General features: G+C 46.1%; 1 protein-coding gene across 1 annotated transcript; it reads left to right on the top strand.

Annotated features, from left to right (window-relative positions):
- Positions 1-8,433: 8,433 nt before the first annotated feature.
- On the top strand, positions 8,434-19,319 carry CCNA2 (cyclin A2). The gene is given in 9 exon segments (XM_061552340.1): positions 8,434-8,960; positions 8,962-9,048; positions 11,783-12,092; positions 12,521-12,636; positions 13,444-13,667; positions 15,924-16,128; positions 17,073-17,186; positions 18,014-18,147; positions 18,814-19,319. Coding segments are annotated over 9 exon segments (1,362 nt in total). The 5' UTR covers positions 8,434-8,840; the 3' UTR covers positions 18,866-19,319.
- Positions 19,320-20,991: the final 1,672 nt, after the last annotated feature.

The following is a 20,991-nucleotide window of genomic DNA, read 5'->3' on the forward strand; positions in this document are numbered from 1 at the left end:
GTGTATACACGAACACAATGCAGGTCACTGCCAACAAGGCCCACTTGAGTTCAATTCTCGGTCACAGGCGATATCTGAACATGCCCTGGGGCTGGCAAGCGGTGTGAGAACCGATCCTGAGCCTCTTCTAGGTATGCTCAGCCTTAAATGAGGGTCTGGTGCGATGTGTAAGCAATCGGCATAAGGGGAGACATTTGCGACCGACCGAACGTGATGTTTGGCCACATCAGCCACAACGCTTTCCGTACCATCTGCATATTTCTATAGGGGGATCTTTGTCGTCGTTCTATATCAACATTGGATACTGCACGACGCTACCAGCCCGCTCACCTGAGTTATATTCCCGGCCACGGCTCTAAAATCAGTGGCAAGTGATATTCGAACTGGTCCTGGGGCACTCCGGTTAGCACGGTTGGCTAAGTACGGTGCGAAAGAGTTTCAACATACATACACATGTAGTGACATCGCGAGATGTCACTGTGCAGTGCCGGCCCTGGAGAGGGCACGGCGTGCGGTGTCACGACATCGCGGATACCACGTGGTGTGGGTCTAGTACCGGCCCTAGAGGGGCCCGGTGAGCGCTGATTGATAGCGCTGGATGGCACCACGCTCGGCGTGCAGTGCCAGCCCTACAGGACAGGGTGTGGGAGTGCCGGCCGTAGGAATTAGGTTACCAAAGGCCAGTGACACTCTGGTTGACCAGAGAGGACACGTGACCGGTTAAGTCTACACAGGGGCCCCAAGTAATGGGCTAGGGGTGGTCACGTGGTTAGCATCCAGATCCTGCCTGAGGATTCTGGAAGGTGGTCGTGGCCAAGGGCAGGAGCCAGTCCACGCCGCAGAGAATATAAGCCGGGTCCCCAGAGGGGACCGGCGTTGTTGTTCATCCTGAAGAAACTTTCGTCTACGCTCTACGTTCAACGCATCTCCAACACGTGGACCTGGACCCGAGCTGTGGTCCCAGTCCGTAGTAGCAGTCACGTGGTAACTAGTGTAGCTAGCCTGGTGGTCACCACCCAGCTAACTACACCAGTCACGTGGTAACTGGTGTAGTTAGCCTGGTGGTCACCACCGTAGGTTGTTATTCTGTTAAGGGGTATTTACCCCGTGTGTTGGAGTTAAATAAATGTGTTGCCTCCACGTGTACGTCTGCGACTCAGTCGAACTCACTACACGTACATGCATACACTCTGTATGTGTAAACGTCAAAGTACTTTTGAGAGACAAAGGCGGCCAGGCGTGGTGCTGACCACCAATCCCGCCGTGCCTTATTAGGTGCCTGTTAACAGCAAGTGCCCCGACAAGTCTGTTAAGTTTAAGTTAATTATTATGTTTTACAGGGATGACCCCGTGTAGCCAGTTGCCCGGTCAATTTGCAAGGGGCATCCGCGGCGCTTTACCGCAGGAACAACAAAGTAAAAATACCATCACAATTGTAGAGAACGTGTCCAAGGCTATTATATTCTTCATTGTGGATATACACGCCAAAGTTGTACAAAATGTATTATACACTTTATTGTTTGTTGGTTCAGGGCAATAAAATATAGCATAAAACAAATAAAGGTTTGATTCGTCACAAAAAAATAAACATTTCGCTTCTGGTTACCATTGTTTTCCAAAATAAATTTGTTCAAGCAGGGAAAGGCACCAGACCTCTTTCGACAATCTGATTCGGGTGTGCTGATGGGACTGAGAAAGTGGAACACTGCCTAAGACTTTGTCCGCTCAAACATATGCTGCTGGAAAACATGTCGAGTTCGATTCCAAGACGCGGCTCGAATCAGTGGGGAGATAACATCACGCCACGGTGGCGTGATGTTATCTCCCTCGCCTGCTATGCAGGAAGTCGTGGGTTCGATCCGGACCCTGCGGCACCAGTATATTTGGAGTTTGCACGTTCTCCCCGTGGCCGCGTGGATTTTTCTCCGAGTCCTCGGGTTTTCCCTGATATCAATGTCCACGTGATAAGCCACTTCGTTGAGCTATCATTTGTGGCCAGGTCGCGTTTGAAAAATATACAGTGGAGCTCCGTGGGCCTTACCTGGTAAAATAAAAAAAACTAGTTTCAAGAGAGAAATACTCTACTATACCTGGCCCTCTCACGCGCCCCACCTCCATTCCACCTTCACAAACCAGCACTGCCCAGCGTGAAGTATGGTCAAACTACCTCAATTACCAACATTACGAAGAGGAGGCCGTCTTCATCCAGCAGTGGCTTGAGATAGGGCTGTGAACATAGCCTTGCCAGCTTCATTAATTCGTATTTTTCTGTAACAACGCATATAGCTAAGCATGTGGCTGTTATCCGCACTGTTATACTCACGCTCAGAATTCACCAACATTTATTTCAGCAAGCCTGACCGCTGATGAGACAGACACCTCGTGTCGAAACCGGTCCCGATTTTGCTTGCGCTAAATCAATGCAGCTGAAATTATGCGCTCGCACAAGAACCGCTGGGTTGTGAATTACTTTTATTATTCTGTGGAGAGACACATAGGAACAAGACATTACTTGTCTATTGTGAGCTCGGTTGCCCCACGTAGGGTGCGAAAGAAGTTCAACGTACGGTACAAGGACGCTAATGATTGTGGCCCATAATTGGGCCCTCTGCTCAAGGGGCGGTGTGACCCGCTGAGTCCGTTCTCCCCAGGGGGTCGCGTCCCCAAAGCTGCATCAGCCGCCGAGTAAAAGCCCTCCTCCTCCACCGTCTCCCCCTCCCCCCTTTTAAAAGAGTTCACACACGCACCATGGTGATAGGAAGCCGCTTGCAAGCGCTGAAACATGCTGCTGCTGTATACAACAAGCTCAGTACTACTTGGTGGCTGCTAGGCGATTACCCCCACTGGAAAATGGGCGTGAAATCTCACGGTTGAAGCCCTCAAACCCACCCCCCCTCCACACCGCAGGCTGTCTCGCTTATGCACACTCGATACGGGTCAACTGAAGAAGGCCACTCGGCGGAAACGTCGAGATTTTAAATTATTTTCAGTGACATGTTTATGTATGCCCAGTCATCGTTGGATTAACCTGAAGCGGCAACGTTAGAGCCGTCGTCTACTGCCCAATAAATGTTTGTTGAACTTCTTTCGCACCGTACGTAGCCGACCGTGTTAATGCGAGGTGCGGGAAAGAACAACATACCAAACATAAAAAGCAGTTCTGAAGAAATTCGTTTACAATCTAAATCATATCGATTCTAGCAAATGACCGTGCAATTTTTCAATGGAAGTCCCCCACTTCCCCTCGCGTAAGATACCTCCACACTTTTAAAGTCCATCGCTGCCAGTCGATTGGCTGCTACGATGACCACATCTTCAGCCATGCTCAATCCACCGCTCGATGGGGGCCTTTCTCGGCCATTCATCGCGATCTCGTGATGTAACGACCATCCACGTGCTCAATCCACATACCGTGTAGAGCCATGATGAAACAGAGAGCCATGAAGGCAAGCAATGTTAGGAATGTGTGTTTACAATGAAAACCCACAACAACGACCATCAGGACACATTTTAGGAGGATCCTGCTTTATGGCGGTTTTTTCGCTGTTGTGAGGGGGTGCACAGCGGAATGCTCAGAGAAAACCCACGCGTAGGACAGAATTGCACTCAAATCCCTTAACAGATAATCACCATTTGCCATGATTTGTTCACTGCTGGATGAAGACATACCCTCACTTGTCTTTGGAGAAGTTCACTCGCTCCTGCACAAGAGCTGATTTCATCCTCCCCATCTTCGCGATGGACGCTTTTTCTTCCCGAGTTCGATTTCGGGCCAGGGATACAATGAGCGTCGAGTGATATCAGAACTGGACATGCCGTCCCCCAACTCCACCAACCCCGCAGTGTGGTGACCCCCCCCCCCCCACACTGATCGACAATGTGTGGGGCTGCCATACAAAGCACCGAGTCATACAATAGAAATCATATCTCAATACATTAATGGGGGGAGAACTTGATTTGACGCTTTCGTGACTGCAGGAATCTATACTTTTTGGTTCTTTCGGTAAAGTCACGTAGGTAGAAAAAATAATAATAATAAATCACGACGTTTTGATCGCAACACAAGCGGACGTCCTCAGGCGGAAAAAATATCCAACTAGAGTTGGAAAGACGACCACTTGTGTTGCGATCGAAACGTCGTGATTTTTTTTCTAACTATACATGACTTTACCGAAAGAACCAAAGAGTATGGGGGTGGAGAACGTGTATGTAAATGTATTGTTTTGAGTGGTTTATTGTTATGCAACTGCCAAGAACGGCTTCCTCGAAAACATAAACCTGGGAAACCAGGTCAGGTGACAACTAGAGTTGGAAATCCTTCATTCGGCAGTGAATTTACAAAGTCGTGCAAACTATTCGCAAATTTGATCAATTGTGCGTGCACTCTCACCCTCTTCCAAGACGTTTGGCCGGCATGGTTCAAATACCATATCTACATGGGCTCTCTAGAGCTCCCTCTAGTGGAGACCCTTCCGCCAGCAGTCGCACGAGTGCGCAATTGCAGGACTGCACCTTCGCCTTATTAACTACTACTATTACTTCGGTATGTCACATGAGCCTAAGCGGTTGGGAAGAGAGGGTGTTTTCACGTGTAATTCAGAGCCCAGACGCTGATAAATAACACTTGGCGTACGTGCAGAACAATATCGGCTTAAGTGTTCGGTTTGGCGTCGTTAAATGCGGGCAGGCTTAACCGTGGCTTGGCTTCGCATGAACAAGCGGACAGGTGGAAAAAAAATCGGCCTCTCTCTCTCTACCTAGGGGCTAATTTGTGAGCGTGGGGCAACGGGCTATTTAATTGTGAGTGCGTAAGGACCCACGTTGGCTGTCGTTAAAATGTAATTGCTTCGAGGTAGCCTGCTCTTTGTGAAAGCAGAGTTTTCCCAAGTTCCAATCCTGGTGACCCACCACGACACGCCGCACACTCCTGATGATTGTTAAACACGCCAACCGTGCCTTCGGTTGGCACCGATTCATTTGTACCCGAGTGAGGCCCACAGGTATACAGAGAAACATCGCCCCCCACCTCGCCATTAACAGACTGTTGGTGGTACGTGTTGCTAAGTGAACACCGATTAAAGCCAGCACAGCACGAGAAGTGGGGTAAGTGGTCAGCTCGACATGACTGGGCAGCTTCTTCACAAGTGGGTCTTCTTGCAACGGCAATACTGGATTGAAAAGCCACTCTTCTGAGTAGATGTCGTATCTCTGCAACGGTGACCAAGAGACTCCACCACATCAGGCCACAACTCCACAAACCACCAACACTGCTCAATTCCCCGGTCTCCTGCTGGGTCAGCACCATTATTATATCTCAAAAAATATATATTTCAGCCTATATGTCCTATTCACAATCACTGTAATCGTAACACATGCATTAAACTATAGGTACGTATGATACTGAAATTATTTCATAAAATTATACGATTATTGTATATAAATAAGGTAACTAATACCTTATCATAAATGCAGAAAACAAACACTTTTCTTCTATCTGAATCAGGAATCTGTAAAACATAAAAAAAAACTCTGCTCACACCAAAACACCTTGGAACTCAATGATAAATCCGAGGCTGCAGGGCTCCCATTTTGTGAATTTTAACCATGAATACTGAAAAAGGTTTGTTCACATGAAATTGACCTACCCTAATAATGGCCTCTCATATTACCATTCATAACACGGCATTAATTAACCTCCGATTTCATAAAAAAAATAAAGTTATTAACGCTCAAAAATATAATTAAATACATTCTTCCACTAAGGCCCCAAACGCCATTTTGTATTCACACTTTAGCGCCCCCCAAAAAAGTTAAACATTAAACACTTAAAATAAACATCTTGTACCTCCAGCACAGTCACCAAGATACACGTAAGCCCACAAGCCACAACACACCAACCCTGCTCAATCCCCCTGGAGGTGTAATTGGGTAAACAAATGTTCTTATTCCTCTAAACCCATGCCAAAGTTGTCTCAGGATGATTAAATTATCGAAAATTAACGTTAACGGCAAATGTAACCATACACATTTTTCCATTCATCCAAGTAATCAGGAATCAATTACACTTGTTTTCATTTAACAGTTAATCGTTTCAGCTGTATTAATATTCGTGTTGATTTAACTTTATACAGCTGGGCCCTGACTCTCGTTGATAGAGTTCCTTTTATCAGTTTTCTCGCCCGAGTTGGCTGCCAGGGAGACCTCAGTTAAGCCAAACACTCATGATAGATACTCTTGGCCACACATCCCTTCTGAAACAGTGTTGAGATCTAACGAGGCTTTCATAAATCCATCAAGACATAGCATTCTGTCTGGATGAGATGTATATACGGACAGATAATGTGTTCAACTACAGTAATGCATACAATAGGAAGTCTTCAACGTAAAGTGTACTCGTAAATGTTCCTTAACAAGAAAGGGTGACTCGGGCAGGACAAGTCACTAGAAGGGATCGTGGCAGTTTGTCGAGACAGTGGAGTATTAGCCAAATGAGGGAAAACGCTAAGAAGAGAACCTCCAGTGGGTAATATGGAGCGAAAAGATCAGCTCATATGCACGAGTAACATGGCTTTCGTGGGTCGCGAAATCCGTGTACAGAGATGGCCGCGGATGGCGAAGTTCTTAATCAACAAACGGCGGATAGCTAATGGACTGACACATTTATTTTTGCTGACAATCTTCCCACGATGGGGCATAATCTTGTCTCTGGCCGTAGAAACGACCGTTGCACATTTTGCGGATCAGCAGCCCAAATCCCCTTTGGTTGGCGGAGGGGGGAGAAAGGGAAAAAGCTGGGATGTGCGTCCAACCGTCACGAGCCTGAAACAGAAACACATACATACATACATTGTTAAATAAATAGCCATTACCCCAAGCCCTTCCCACAGCAGGGGATCTGCGCATAGGGTGACTAATTTGCTGTGACCTTACAGAACAAAATAAATGTAGATTGAACAAACGCATTGATGATTTACGTTGAACTTATTTTTCGCGTCGTCCGTAGTCAACTGATTGCAGGTTAATGCACGCTTTAGTCTTCATTGTGTGATCATGCTTAACATTGGGACTGTTGAAAATTATAATTGTATGGTTTGAATATATTTGTAATTATATACATTAGGTGCTTGCTGGATTTGTACAAAATGTAGTTTGTATATATCATCAGCCACTGCTGGATAAATACCTCTCCAAGTCACAATTTATCAGTTTAACGATCTATCTCGCACCAGCACATGAACAGATTTCATCGTGTGTAATATAATAAACAAACACTTAAACTTCCAATATTCTCAGTTGAGCCCTGGAATGTATGTTCATGATGTTTGCTGGATTTGCAACTGAAACGTCGTGTTGTTGTGAGCTTTTAAGATTTTAAGCTCACACCAACATTTTAAACTTTAAAAATCATTGGAAAGTTAAAACTCTTGTGCACGTGACACTTCAATTTGTTTGGCTGTTTCGGGTTGGTGGGTGGTTCATAACACAATTTGGTTAGCTCATGATGTGGCCTAACCAAAAGATAAATGATTAATCAGTATTCAAACTGTGTTTGGGAAGGACACGTTGAAAGCATGGGTGATGGATGATTGACAATAATAACAATGGAGTGGCAGTCAAGCAATGGGACGTTTCTGTGAAGATGTGCACCTCGGGAACGGGGCAATGAAATCACATCTGGTGGAGGAACTCGATGGATTGATGCATGGCAATCCCATGAGATGGTGGCCGTATTTATCTAGCAGTGGATAAATCATGGCTGATGATGATCCAATGTATGTTGAACTTCTTTCGCACCGTATGTAGCCAACCGTGCGAATCGGTGGTGTGGGGGAAGGACAACACAGTTTTCAAATACAGTGCTTGGAGAGGCCTTCATCGAGCAGTGGAGAGATCAGAGCTGATGATTAATTGTGGTTCTTGGGGAGGCATACACCCGGCAGTTAATAGATCATGGCTGACGATCCATTAATTTTTTTGGGGAGGCCTTCATCTAGCAGTGGATATATCATTGCTGAAAATGATGATGATAATGATGATCCGTTAAATTAATAATTTTGACAACTTGAAATTTCCATGGGCCGCTCTTCCCCTTCTGGAAGACGTCTCACGCAGTGGTGGTGGTGGGGGTGGTGCCGTGCCGCCCTTAATAGGTGCTCTCTAACAGCACTTGCCCCAACAGTCTGTCAACTCCATACGGGGGACCTTTGTCTTTGGGGGGTGGTTGTAGGTGGGTGGGGGTAGTAGCGGGGGGGGGTAGCGGAGGGGCGGGGTAGCGGGGGGAGGGTATCGGCGCGCCCATTGGCGGAGCCTGCGATGACGTCGCGCGTCTGTTAACCGGTGCGCTCCGATTGGCCAGGCGGTTCGGATCGCGCGGCACGTGACGTCGAGAACGGCCGCTGATTGGCGGGATTCAATAGTCGCGGGAAGACTTGAATCGGCAGGGCGGCGAGGAGGGTTCAGTCACTTCCTGGAGTCGCCCGCGTGGTTTGCCGCTCGCAGCGGTAACAGCAACAACGGCAGCGGCGGCAGCATCTTAAACCACCAACAACAACAACTACCATCCGACTGGACCGTTTTGTTGCAAGAAGCACACCGCAGCAGTGTCTTAGCTTGTCGCAGGGCGAGAATTATTAAGAGTTTTAAAAAATAAAACGCGCACGTGTATTTATAAGACTGTGATTAGTGAGGTTCAGGCCGTAGGGCAAGAAGCGCTCGGTCGGTAAAGATCCGTTGGTTGGCTCGCACCAGCAGCACCAGCAGCAGCAGCAGTGCTTAACTGCTGTGTGTGGGTTGGTTTATTCGATAGTTTTGTTTGAGGATTTGTTGAAAAAGAGACGACGATGCTGGACGAGGGCGACCTGGAGAACGTGAACCGTGGAGGAGTAGCGACCAACGAAAACTTGACCGGGCCCTCCGGCTCGTTCGTTCCCGTGATGGGCGGCAAGAGGATGGCCTTAGGGAAACCTGAACCACCACAGCGCCTTCAACACGCAGAACATCAATGCCCAGGGCCGGGTCCAGCCTCTACGGGCGGCCAAGAAGACGCAGGTTTGTATTCTGTGTGCGGAGTTGATGGTGGTGGTGGTGGTGGGGCATGGCGAGGTGGCCATGCTTCGTGCTTGCGTGGTTCTCTTTCGCTTTGTTTCGCCCTACCTCGTGGGGACCCTCTTCCACTCTTGGCTGCGACTATTATCTCTGAATCCCCATCTCTTGCCTCTTCTTCGCCTTTCGTTCTAACAAGGGAGGCTTCTCTACCGCAATCAGGTTCATTCCAACACCCCCATCATTAGCTCTGCTTGGACTGGCTTGTGAAACGGCCCTCTCCGTGTTAAAACTCCCGATGAATTTCCCCCTATTCTTACTATGAGTTGCATGTGTTCATTTCTTTCTGATCCTATTCACCACCACTTCGTTATCCCGAGGACTCTTGTCCCTTACGTGTGCCACCTTTTCCAGCCAGGGGCCTACCATGGCCTCGCCTGAGATCTCTTCAAACCTTTCCCATCCTCCACCCCATCCACGTACCCCTTACAGGGATCCTTTTACCCCTCTGTGGCCCATACCAGGGATAACCCCCCCCCTTATATTGAATTATCTTCATGGGGGGGGACCCCCCCAAACATTAATACGTAGCAGCCGCTGTCTCGGTGGGTATCTTTTGAAATCGCGCCGCTTCTAACGAGACATTCGTTTAATGCATTCCCAGGTTACAAAAACCCCCATCTGCTACCCCATCCAGGGACCCCCTTAATTCACTCTTTAGCTTCTTCCCCCGATAGTTTTCAACTTATTTCGTGACCCGAGTTCCCACGGACACATTATTTAGTCCCGCGGTTGACCTTCATCGATTACGCGCGCAACCCCCATTATCATCATCGCCACCATCACCACGGTGTTTGAGTCGCATCGCACGATTGCTCGTGCTGTTGCCGAGTTTGACCGTGTGATGTACGTGTGTTTTGTTGTGTGTGTGTGTGTGCATCGTCGTTTGCGATGTTTTAGGAGGGAATGTTGTTGTTTTACGCGGTCGCAAAATCCACACGAAGCTCTCGCTCCGCGCTTGCCCGCCATTTTACGGCGCGCCAATTTCATCTTTGCTGCAACGATCGGCCACGTCTTTTCGTGAAGACGTGGCGAGAGACACCATCCGTTTTTAAGATCTGTGTGTATCTATACAAGCAAGAGTAGCGATGGAACGAGTTGTGATATTTTTCTTTCGCGATTGGTGAGCGAGCCAATTTGCGTTACCGCCATTCGGGCGCCACAGTGGCCGTTGAGAATGCGCCTTCCACCCCCCGCGCCACTCCATTCAAATCTAAATACTATTTGGAAATTGTTGGGGCTCGTTTTATATCGGACTTTAATAGGCTAACTTCTTAATAATAAACCCTTCGGTGGGCATGGGGAAGGAGAGTCTCTTGGATGTGTTTTTTTGGAAGTATTGTTTGACAGAGAGAAACTGCGCCCACAGCGTTTGAAACACAAAAATGCGCCTAATGCATTTTTGAAAAATGCGGCTGCCTGGGTGCAACTGTTTCCCCCCCCCCACCGTTCAGCTCCTATTGTCACTTATTATATAACACATAACACGCGACTTCACGTGTCCCTTTAATGACCGTTTAATATACGGGTATATATTTTGAAAATAAATTTTACACTTCCAAGTAACGTATGTTTTTCAATCGATGTTAATGAAGTGTCGATAAAATATTTAGCTTTTACATAGGAGAACGCGTTTTTGGCCCCAAATCTTAATAAGGTCAATGAGATGTTATATTTTACAGCCCTTTGTACAATTCACTGTGGTGAAGTATGGTAAAGTAACTCCCTCTCTGTCCGTTAATACCTTAATTACTGTATTGGCAACTTAACAGCCGTTTTAATCCTCTGCTGGATGAAGGATTATAGTTAACAAAAGCTCGTTTTTACATAGTTTTTTAAATAATTGTAAATTGTGCCAGGTTTACAACTTAATTAAAAATCTATATTTAAATCAGAATATTTATTTATACTGAAGCAATCCGATGAGCTATAAAGTTATTTTTGGGGGGAAATGGTCACTTAAATGGTGTCCACACCTCGTTGGCCATTTCAATTTTCTTCTATTCTGGGACATGGATTGCTAAATATTTTAGTTACCCTCGCTTTACCCGTCCACCCAATGCTGTTCTGAAAAATATTTCTGCATCCAATCGAAAGCCCCATTCCTTCCCAACGCCATGCACTCATATGGTTATATGGATGGGCCATTAAAATGGCTCATGGCCTCGAACACCAATTCTTATTGGCTACAATATATTTTTCTAGCAGCAGTAATGTTCACCTTAAGGAAGCACTTGTAAATCCTAAGTTTCCCAATTCACTGTAATGCCAATGTGCTGTATTTGGATACAAATAATGTTAAAAGCCAATGTATACACATTAAAACTTACCTTGCTTGGCAAATAGGATGCAAATGTACGTCCAAAATGCAGTTTATATGCAAGTGTTCACATTTCAAGTCTCAGTAATTATCTACGGATGACAAATTCTCTCCAATTACAGAGTGCTACTCTGGAAGGCACCATAACCCTGGAAAAATAACCCCACGACCCACATGTTCTCGGGAGGCCTTCATCCAGCAGTGGATGTGGCAAAAATAGATGTACAATGTGACAAACCGGGCAATTTTGAACTGTGTAACAAGTGGAGTTCTCCAACCAGAAGGAAACTCCAGTGTGTGTGTGGTGTACCTGCTGTAATCATATTTAACATCGCCGCTCCCCGTTGGTTTACTGTGCAGGGTGGGACGAGCTCCATGTTCAGTATCATTGACGAGAACCTGGTGCCGTCGAAGCCGGTGGCATGCAAGCGGAAGGAGTCCCAGGCTTTCACAATACACGAGGACGATGGCGCGAGTGGGACTGACGTGACGGACGGGGCCCGGCTGGGCAGTTGGGTTTCCGCCGTCACCACGAAAACGTCAGCCGCCCCGATAGAGCGGACTGCCCTGCCGGCCTCCGTGATGGCCTTGGGCGTGAGGCAGCCCCTGGCCACGCTGTCTATGTCCACTGGCTCCCGCGGGATCTCCCTCGACGTGTCCATGGATGAAAGTACGTGGTTCCATTGATGTGTTGCCCCCTTTATATATTGTGGCAAGGGTTGTGGTTGCTGTGGGTGTTGGTGGCAACGCCAGTGTTGACAAACTCGGAAGTTCTATGTTATATTATAGGTGTTCCGTTACAATGTGTAGTCGTTAAAGTGTTATAACAATGGAAAATGAGGTGCTCAATTTGTAAGGGCTTTTTGACAATTCACTCATGGATGACGTATGGTCATAACTGCTATGACCTGCACGGTGGTCCATTTATTGTGGTGCATGTATATTTTATTTTAATATAAAATATTAAAAAAAAATCTGGGTGCTTATCGGTTGAAATACACGGTGGCCATACGTCGTTATTTGATTTAGTAATATTACATTGCCCTGGTCATGTTAGCGAGCACGTTGTACTGATGAGTCACTGCCTTGGTGTCGCAGGTTCCCCAATGGTCCTCGACTCCTCTTCCACTGAGAGCCCAGACTCGCCGACGTTGGACGACCTCGTTGTGGGGACGTACGGCAAGGAGATCTACCAGCACCTGCAGCAAGCGGAGGTGCGGGTCGCTGATGTGTGTGTGCGTGCGTGGCGGTTTGTTGGCATTTGTTAGTCTGGGATGGCATTCGGTAGGTGGTTAATCGAGCTGCATTAAATTCAGTTGATTAAGCCTTTACGTAAAACGCTACCATTTATTACAAGAGCGAAACAGATATGCCATACGTAGCGGTGGACAAGCCTGGGTTAACATTTTGCTCTTATAGCTCAATGTTACAGTTCGTGAAATTGGTGTCACATCAGGAGTCTCGATGAATTTTGATATTCTCGCGGAAAGCAGTTCACCTTCCAGTGAGTGGCCACATCCACTGAGTCGTGCACATTTTTGCATATCCTGCTATTGATATCTTATTTGCATGGAATACCAGTGAAAAAACTGTTAGCCCTTGGAAATTGAATCTGCCAAATATATCGTTGTGAATGTAGCTATTAGTAATTACAGAGGTCATGTGAGAACAGCTGGCTGACAGAAAACAAAACGAATGATATTTAAAGTGACATTTTACCTTTTAATTGTCATAGCTGGAATTTGACCACATTGTAGTGTAGAACCAAGTTTTGTGTGGTGTTTCTTTTGTACAACCCATTGGTGACCGGACTTAGATGTCTACTTGCTACACCTATAGGCAACTGCCAGAATATGAACCCTGGATTTCAACAGTGTCAGCTTGGTGCACTGACCTTTGAGCCACCTGACCATCTCATTTCTAGAGTCCAAATGTGATCACTTTTAAAGGTCTACTCCAAAGTTGGTTATTTCAATTAAATTTTTTTTTACTTTTTGTGTTGCGCTGTTCTCTGCCTACAGCTGCGCTGCAGACCGAAGGCCGGCTACATGCGGAAGCAGCCAGACATCACGACCAGCATGCGCTCTATCCTGGTGGACTGGCTGGTTGAGGTGGTGGAGGAGTACAAATTGCACAGCGAGACGCTCTACCTCGCCGTCAACTACATCGACCGCTTCCTCTCCTCCATGTCGGTGCTTCGTGGCAAACTGCAGCTCGTCGGCACAGCTGCGATGTACCTCGCCGCGTAAGTGTGTCCGCTCTCCAACCTTTGTGGCTCAGAGGGCCCTCCCGTGTTGCACGTGACAATTTTTTCCGCCGATCAGAATCCATTGACGATCGATTACAACGATTCTTTACAATCTATTCCTACGGTCACTATGTACAAACGATATTTACGGTTAGGCTAATGGAACAAGTTATTTTACAGACCTAAGGACGAGACCCTGAATTGTGACGATTCATCATTTCCTGATTCGGGTGACTCATTGGATGCCCTACTATTCCTTGTACCGAGTTTTTGCGGTCTGAACTTGGTAACGAGTTACTGCATTAAAAATGGCCATAGAAGCATTCCTTCCATTAATTAGGATCAAATGTTTTTATAATGTAGTGCTGTGACCCCAAGGTGAGCACATCCACAAGTAGCTTGGTGCACTACACATATATCCCATGTTTGTTGTGAGTTGTAGAGAAGCGTTGAGAGCTCACGCTTATACAATTGGTAGCCTGTGCTGCACAGGAGTGTCTGTAGACGGTTTGTGGGTGGGACATGAGCAGAGTGGGAGAGGAGGGTGCAGAAGGGGGATGAAAGAGATTTTGGGAGGCAATCGGGGAAATCTAAAATGAAAGCGTGATTCAGCAGGGTTGGCTAGGGGAACGCTTCAAATACCCGTGTAATGGCTGTGCGCGACTACAAAGGATATTAATTAAAATTCGGCTCTGGACTCACGCCGCTTGTCACATTGCGCACGTAAACACATCACGGCAGTGCATCAAAGGCATGAAAGTAAGGTTCAAATGAAACACGGGGATTTTAAAGGCCTGAATTTAAGAATTGGCCAAGTAAAAATTAAGTCTATAATTAAAAACCCAGGATGCTAATTAAAAAGTCCTAATGATGCTCAAATTGCTCTGCCTGGTTAAAGAACCATTGAATTGGTTGGTTGCGATGTTTATTGATTTACACATTCATTGGGTTGCCATATTTGGTGTAATAATTTACTGCTCATGGCAATTAAATAAATTTCCCCCCATTTAGCGTCACGATTATTTTAACTTTGTGGCAAATGTGCTGGCCATTAATGGCTTGCAGGGGTCAATTGTTGCTGTTAGACTAAACACGGGCATTGAAATGTGTTAATTCCTACATACCTGATTTGGTGTTTATTCTGAGCTTAAGAATCACTATTAGTTTAATGCATCGTTAAACTCTCAATGCAGATGAATAGGAGGGAGTCGTGGAGCGGTTGTCTTAGCTTGGGGAAATGTAGGATACAAATTCAGAATTTTCAGTGTGCTCACCTTGTTTTTTTCTTGTTACTGCTCCCTACTGGCAAACTAATGCACACTCAGGCCAGTGCTGCATACCCCTTTGTGTATGTATGTTGAAATTATTTTGCACCGTACGTATCCAACCTTGCCAAACGGGCACAGCAGGGCTTTGGAATTGTTGATGTGATAGGAGGTGCTTTGAATTTCTGAGGAATTCAAATCATTAACTTTTTAACACAAAGATGTGCATCGCGTGTACAAGAGCTCTAAGCCTTGCGCATTCCCGAAACCAATTCAGAAGAACTGCATTGTGGCCATCTTATCTTCAGTCGCCAATGAATACATTGAGTAAATGTGACTGACATGTCAGTGAGGAAGATAAACTGTGGACTGGTGTCGTCCTTATTAGCACACATCAGTAGAGTATGGTCATCAATGTTCACTGCTGCCATTTGTCTTTGGGAGCTTCATTTAGAGGGCATGCCTTTACATCAGGGGTCGGGAACCTTTTTGACTGGGAGAGCCATAAAAGCCAAATATTTCTAAATATATTTCATTGAGAGCCATATAGTATTTTTAACGTATAATAAATTAAATATGTCTTACTTTTGAGGCGACTTCTGGTGCTGCATGGTTTTGCTGATGGCCTTGTAGTCTGGTTCATACGTGGTGAGGTTGAGCTTCGTGCAGGCGTGACCCGTGAAATTTATCTTCAAAACTAATTTCTGTTTACTTTAAAATAACACAGTATTATTAAGCAATATCACAAGTATTTTAAAATCAGTTCCAAACTGATTTTTATTTTAATTTTATTTTTTTCAATTCAAAATTGTCTGGGAGCCATATGCCGTCACTGGAAGAGCCATATATGGCTCGCGAGCCATAGGTTCCCGACCGCTGCTTTACATTATGGGGGACCCATTAGCAGCTTTACCTCATGGCTGATTGTCACTTGTATTGAGCCCTAAGTAATCGCCAAAGGTTCTAAGCGTCTCCTTCTATCTTGCAGAAAATTTGAGGAGATCTACCCGCCTGAGGTGAGCGAGTTTGTGTTCATCACCGATGACACCTACACCAAGAAGCAGGTGCTGCGCATGGAGCACCTCATCCTCAGGGTGCTGTCGTTCGAGGTGGCCAGCCCCACCATCATGCAGTTCCTCACACAGTACCTGAAGCACGGCGGAGCCTGCGGTCGCACAAAAGGCCTCGCCATGGTGAGCACCTGGGAGGTTTTCTCTTAATTTGGTGTTCATCGCTAGCTTTGGACGTCACCCGTGTGGTGCTGTTTTGCCGGGCTGTTGTTTACGGTGTACATGGCCTTGTCCTGTTTTTGGTCCTTGAATTAAGAGCGGGGTGTGATTGCCTTATTCTTAGGTTTTTTTCGGTAAAGTCACGTAGGTAAAAAAAGTAATAATAATAATTAATTAAAAACGATTTCTCTACGTGACTTTACCGAAAAAACCTAAGAATATGAATCCTTGCAGTCACGAAAGCTTCAAATCTAGAATGTGATTGCCTTACCCCAATGCTTGCTAGCATTTCGTTTTGTGAGTGAGATTTGCTGATTGTTGCCTGTAATGATCGCTATTACTCATCAATGGTAAATGTCCCGCTCACGATTTTTAATCCAGCACACATTTTTTGCGTGGTCAAAGTTAACTATAGTTGTCTTGTAAGTAATTGAAACGAATTAATCCAATAAATGTCTGCCCACTCTAGATGAGTTATGTCCTAAAAAATGTCGCTTAAACATGCGATTAGTTGCTTATCTACGTACTACTTTAGGTTGTCAAGTTATAAGCCGAGTGATAACCTGTTACAATAAATCAATATCATTTATATTAATGTTCTATTAATACCCTCTGTCTAGGAAATATTTTTTATAGTTTCTATCTTGTCTTAAGGGGTTTTGCTTCCAATATGGGGTAGTGCTGGGTGATGAAGTGATGCCATGTGTAGTAGATCAAAAAGTTGCAAGTTCAAGTCCTGGTTAAGGGTGAACTCGGGATTATATCACTCTCTCTCTGCGCAAGTTTGTTGAATGTTGTGGTGCACCAACAAGCAGAATTACATGAGGTCATTTCAGTCTGGTTAATTTATTCGCGTATTTTGTGCACAAGCAAAATGTAAATTGTCGCTGGCGTTGTGCGTCCTGCAGTACCTGGCGGAGATGAGCTTGCTGGAGGTGGATCCATACCTGCAGTACCTCCCCTCGCTGCTGGCTGCGGCTGCATTCACACTGGCCAACTACACCATCTCTGGCGGCTTGTGGGTAAGGACCGGATGAAAGGACTGCAGCAGGAAAGTTGTGGTTCTATTTTTCCTTGCCCTAATTTGTAGGTGCAATAGTCAAGCCACCCCCCCCCCTCCCCATTGTCTGGCCTCTATACAGTCCCTCCAGAAAAACGCGATTATGCGATCGCAAGATTCCACGCAAAATCAGCCAAAGTCCGCATATTTATGCGGGGGGCGCGTTTTTTCAAATACGCCGCACTTTCGCCGCATAAATTGCAGTTTTCCGCGCGCAAAATATGCGGGCTTGCATGATTTCATAATCCCCGCATTTTCGTTGCAAAAAGTCACATACGAGAGGGTAGCTGGGTCTATAGACTATAGACCCAGCTACCCTCTCGTACATTACAATCTGTGACTTATGACGGGTTGTATTTACCACTTTTTTTTGGTAATTGGTCCTAAGGACTGTCCTCTTAAATTCCTCAATTTCCTGACGTTATTATCAACTAGAGTTCCAATAAAAGTCTGCCACTTAAAGTTTAAGGCGTGGTCATTGGCTGGAGGATTTTTGGGGCTGCCCTTGTAAGGACTGTGCAACAAATCCATTGTTGTGTACTTCTATGCTCCCGCGCCCATAATGGACACCTTCAACTCGTACTTGCCAGCATGGCAAAGGTAAAATAAACCCCCCCGCATCCCACACGGGTATAGGCGGGGAGGCCCTGTGTACACGACGTCGTACAGTGTGTGAAACGGGATGCTCGCCGGTGCTCGTGAGCAAGGGTTGCTGTGACCGTTGTCGTTTGACCGCCGTCGCGTTTGTCGCGTGCTCCCCCCCCCCTCCCGCCCCCCTTTGTGTCACAGCCCAGCACCCTGGTCGAGTTCACAGGATACACGCTGGAGGACATCAGGCCGTGCATGGCGCACCTGCACCAGACGTTTGTCGGGGCGGCAACGCACGCGCAGCAGTCCATCCGCGAGAAGTACAAGAGTTCCAAGTGAGTGGTGCTGGTGTGCGTGTGCCGAGGTTTCGTGTTGTCGGCTGTTGCGCCCTTTTGTTGGGGGGGGGTGAGGGGGTGGCGGGATGTGGATTTACGAGGGCGAAGTTACCAGTTTATTGGGAGCGTTCCACAGTGTTTTATAAATCAAAGCGAATCGTGGATTAATTATTAAAAACGAGTGAATGTTTGGAAGGTAGTGTACTCATCGGGCACCTATTTTAAAAGGGCAGACGTCTGTCATTTGGCCTCCGAGACACAGGAAACTCGCAGCAGTGCACAGTCACTGACATGGTAAAGATAAGTGGTGGCATTGATAACGTGAATGCCATAAAAATGTCGTGTTTGCAAATTATTAGCAAATTGTATGCTTTTTCAATGCAATAATTGATAGATAAATCTCTTTGTCGCTATTTCTAGATAAAAAAATTACGTTTGAGGGGCTTGCCATGGGCATGTTTGATTTTCATGTGTCCTAAGCAAACTCGTTTCTTACCTTAAATCGTAATACCTTGAAATGAGATTAAATCAGATCCCAATAGTAATGTGTGAACAAAAAAGTGTTTGCAATGCAACCAAGGTACAAAAAGTAAAAATGTGCACACTATCACCACACATGTGAAGATGAGCCATGTGACTTAACACATCTACTGCGTGTGTTTCAAGGTATCAGATGGCGTCGTTGATTGAGCCGCCAGCGAACCTTCCTCAAGCCTGACTTCACGGTGGCACGACCACCCCCGGGTTTCCTGCGTGGAGCATCCCGGCTCGCTCGCCGGTTTCCAGCTTGGAATATTGTGGCATATTTGTGGCGAATGATTGCGAGTCCCCTCTAACTGATGGTCCCGACTGAAAAGGGGGCGTCAGGGTGTGGGGTGGTGGAGCAGACGGACCAACGCACGGAGTCTTAGTTTAGATTTTGAGAATGCCGATGCGGCAGAAAATGCAATCCTGACACAGGCCTGCCATGGTTTGTATTTGCGCCCTCGTTTTCACACTCGATGCAACGTATTTGTGGACACATGTTTTAATGTTTCATACTACATCATTTTTAATAAACGTAATGTTTTACAATTTCGTCTTATTTTTTACTCTTGTACAGTGCGTGTACGTTTAATTATCAGCTGTTAACGTGTGCATTTTTTTAGTTGACAATAAATTGTACCACTGAAGCCTTTTTTGTGCTGTCGATGCCATTCACTGGGAAATAAAAACTAAATTATAACGGTTGTGTACCCGATCCTGCTGTGCACGAGAGGTTTGTTCTGAGAAAAGGCAATACAGAGAATCTGTAGAGGGAGGTGGTTATACTCTGGTTTTTTGGTAAAGTCACGTAGGTTAAAAAAGAAAACATAAGTTAAATCACGATGTTTCGGAGGCAACACAAGCCTCAAAGGTCGTGATTTAATTTATTAGTTTTTTTTAACCTACGTGACTTTACTGGAAAAACCCAAAGAGTATGAATCCTTGCAGTCACGAAAGCTTCAAATCTGGAGGTGGTTATGTTCAGATCCCTTCACACCCTGTCCCAGATCTAGAATTCTATCTAACTCGTGTATATACTAAACATTCAAAACGAGCGAGAGAACACTTGACCTGGGACTACACGTGATTACTGAGAACGGGGTGGGGGGGGGGGTCTTTTGGTAAAGCCATGTAGATAGAAAAAATAATAACTATCACGACGTTTCGATCGCAACGCAAGCAATCGTCATCAGGTGAAAAAATATAGCGGGAGAGCTGCTGAGGCAGGATGTTATCAAGGTTTGAGATGGGTGTAGCCCAAGGGTAAATGGGCGGGGCTAGAGATGAAATTTGCATGTAAATGTAAGATCTGAGAGCTGAGCCATACCCACGGCGACAAAGCTGTGGGGGAGGCCATTGTATCGTGAGAGATTAGCATGTCAATGTAAGACATTTGCAGGTAAATGTAAAATTGGAGAGAGATCGGCAAGAGCCACTGGGCACATCGAGGCTGTGAGTGAATGTAACAAAGAGTTGAAAATAACTGCTAACATAGGCAGGTAGGAAGGGAACAACACAGCCAGTTATGACCTAAACTGGTTAATAACGTCCTTCCAATGATTGCTCAGTTTGTACCCATCTTCTCGGTTGAAATTGTGTCTGTGTTTATATATCTTGATGGATTCAGGGGGTTTGCAGAGTACCTTCGTCTTGGCAAAAACAATTTCGTGTGTGCCCACAGCGGTAAAACAATGATCAGCCACGGCTGAGGTATTGGTCCTACCGTGTTTCAGATCTGCCGTTGCGCGAGTGAAAATAGAAATAAAATCGGTAACATTCTGTATATATCTCAACAGCGCATCAATTGGTAACCCATGTAAGTGATCTGTAGGAGCTAAGATCCCCACCTCAATGAAAAGTGGGTGTTGGGTGGGGGTAGAGGGAAGTGATTGGGCTATTGGTACCAGACAAAACTCGCTTTTCTCGTTATCACCCGACTCCCCACTTTCTACAATGACCGCAGTTTCATTTTGTGCAGCAAATTTGTGCTCGACTGCGTGACGTCTCGTGCTTCGTTGACAGTCGTGTGCGATATGAATCCATGTCACCGTAATACCCCGGTTTACGTCGGGGATGCATTCCTGACAGGCGGAGCGAATGTCGACCCTACGTGCAGTAAATTGAAGCAAGTTACAGGGTTAGGTGCAGGCTGAGGCGGCGGATACGTGCGTAGTGAGCCCAGAGACGAGGGAGAGTCGGTACTTGAGGCAACACTTTTATTTAAACACATTCCTGCGGAGGGAGCTGGTAGGAACGTTGGGTTGCTCGGTCAATGGCCAGGGTCAACGGCGGCGTGGCGTATTCCGCAAATGTGGCCGA

The sequence above is a fragment of the Lethenteron reissneri genome, chromosome 16, assembly GCF_015708825.2.
Source record: "Lethenteron reissneri isolate LAM-NWPU_2019-01 chromosome 16, ASM1570882v1, whole genome shotgun sequence".
NCBI classification, from domain to species: Eukaryota; Metazoa; Chordata; class Hyperoartia; order Petromyzontiformes; family Petromyzontidae; genus Lethenteron; species Lethenteron reissneri.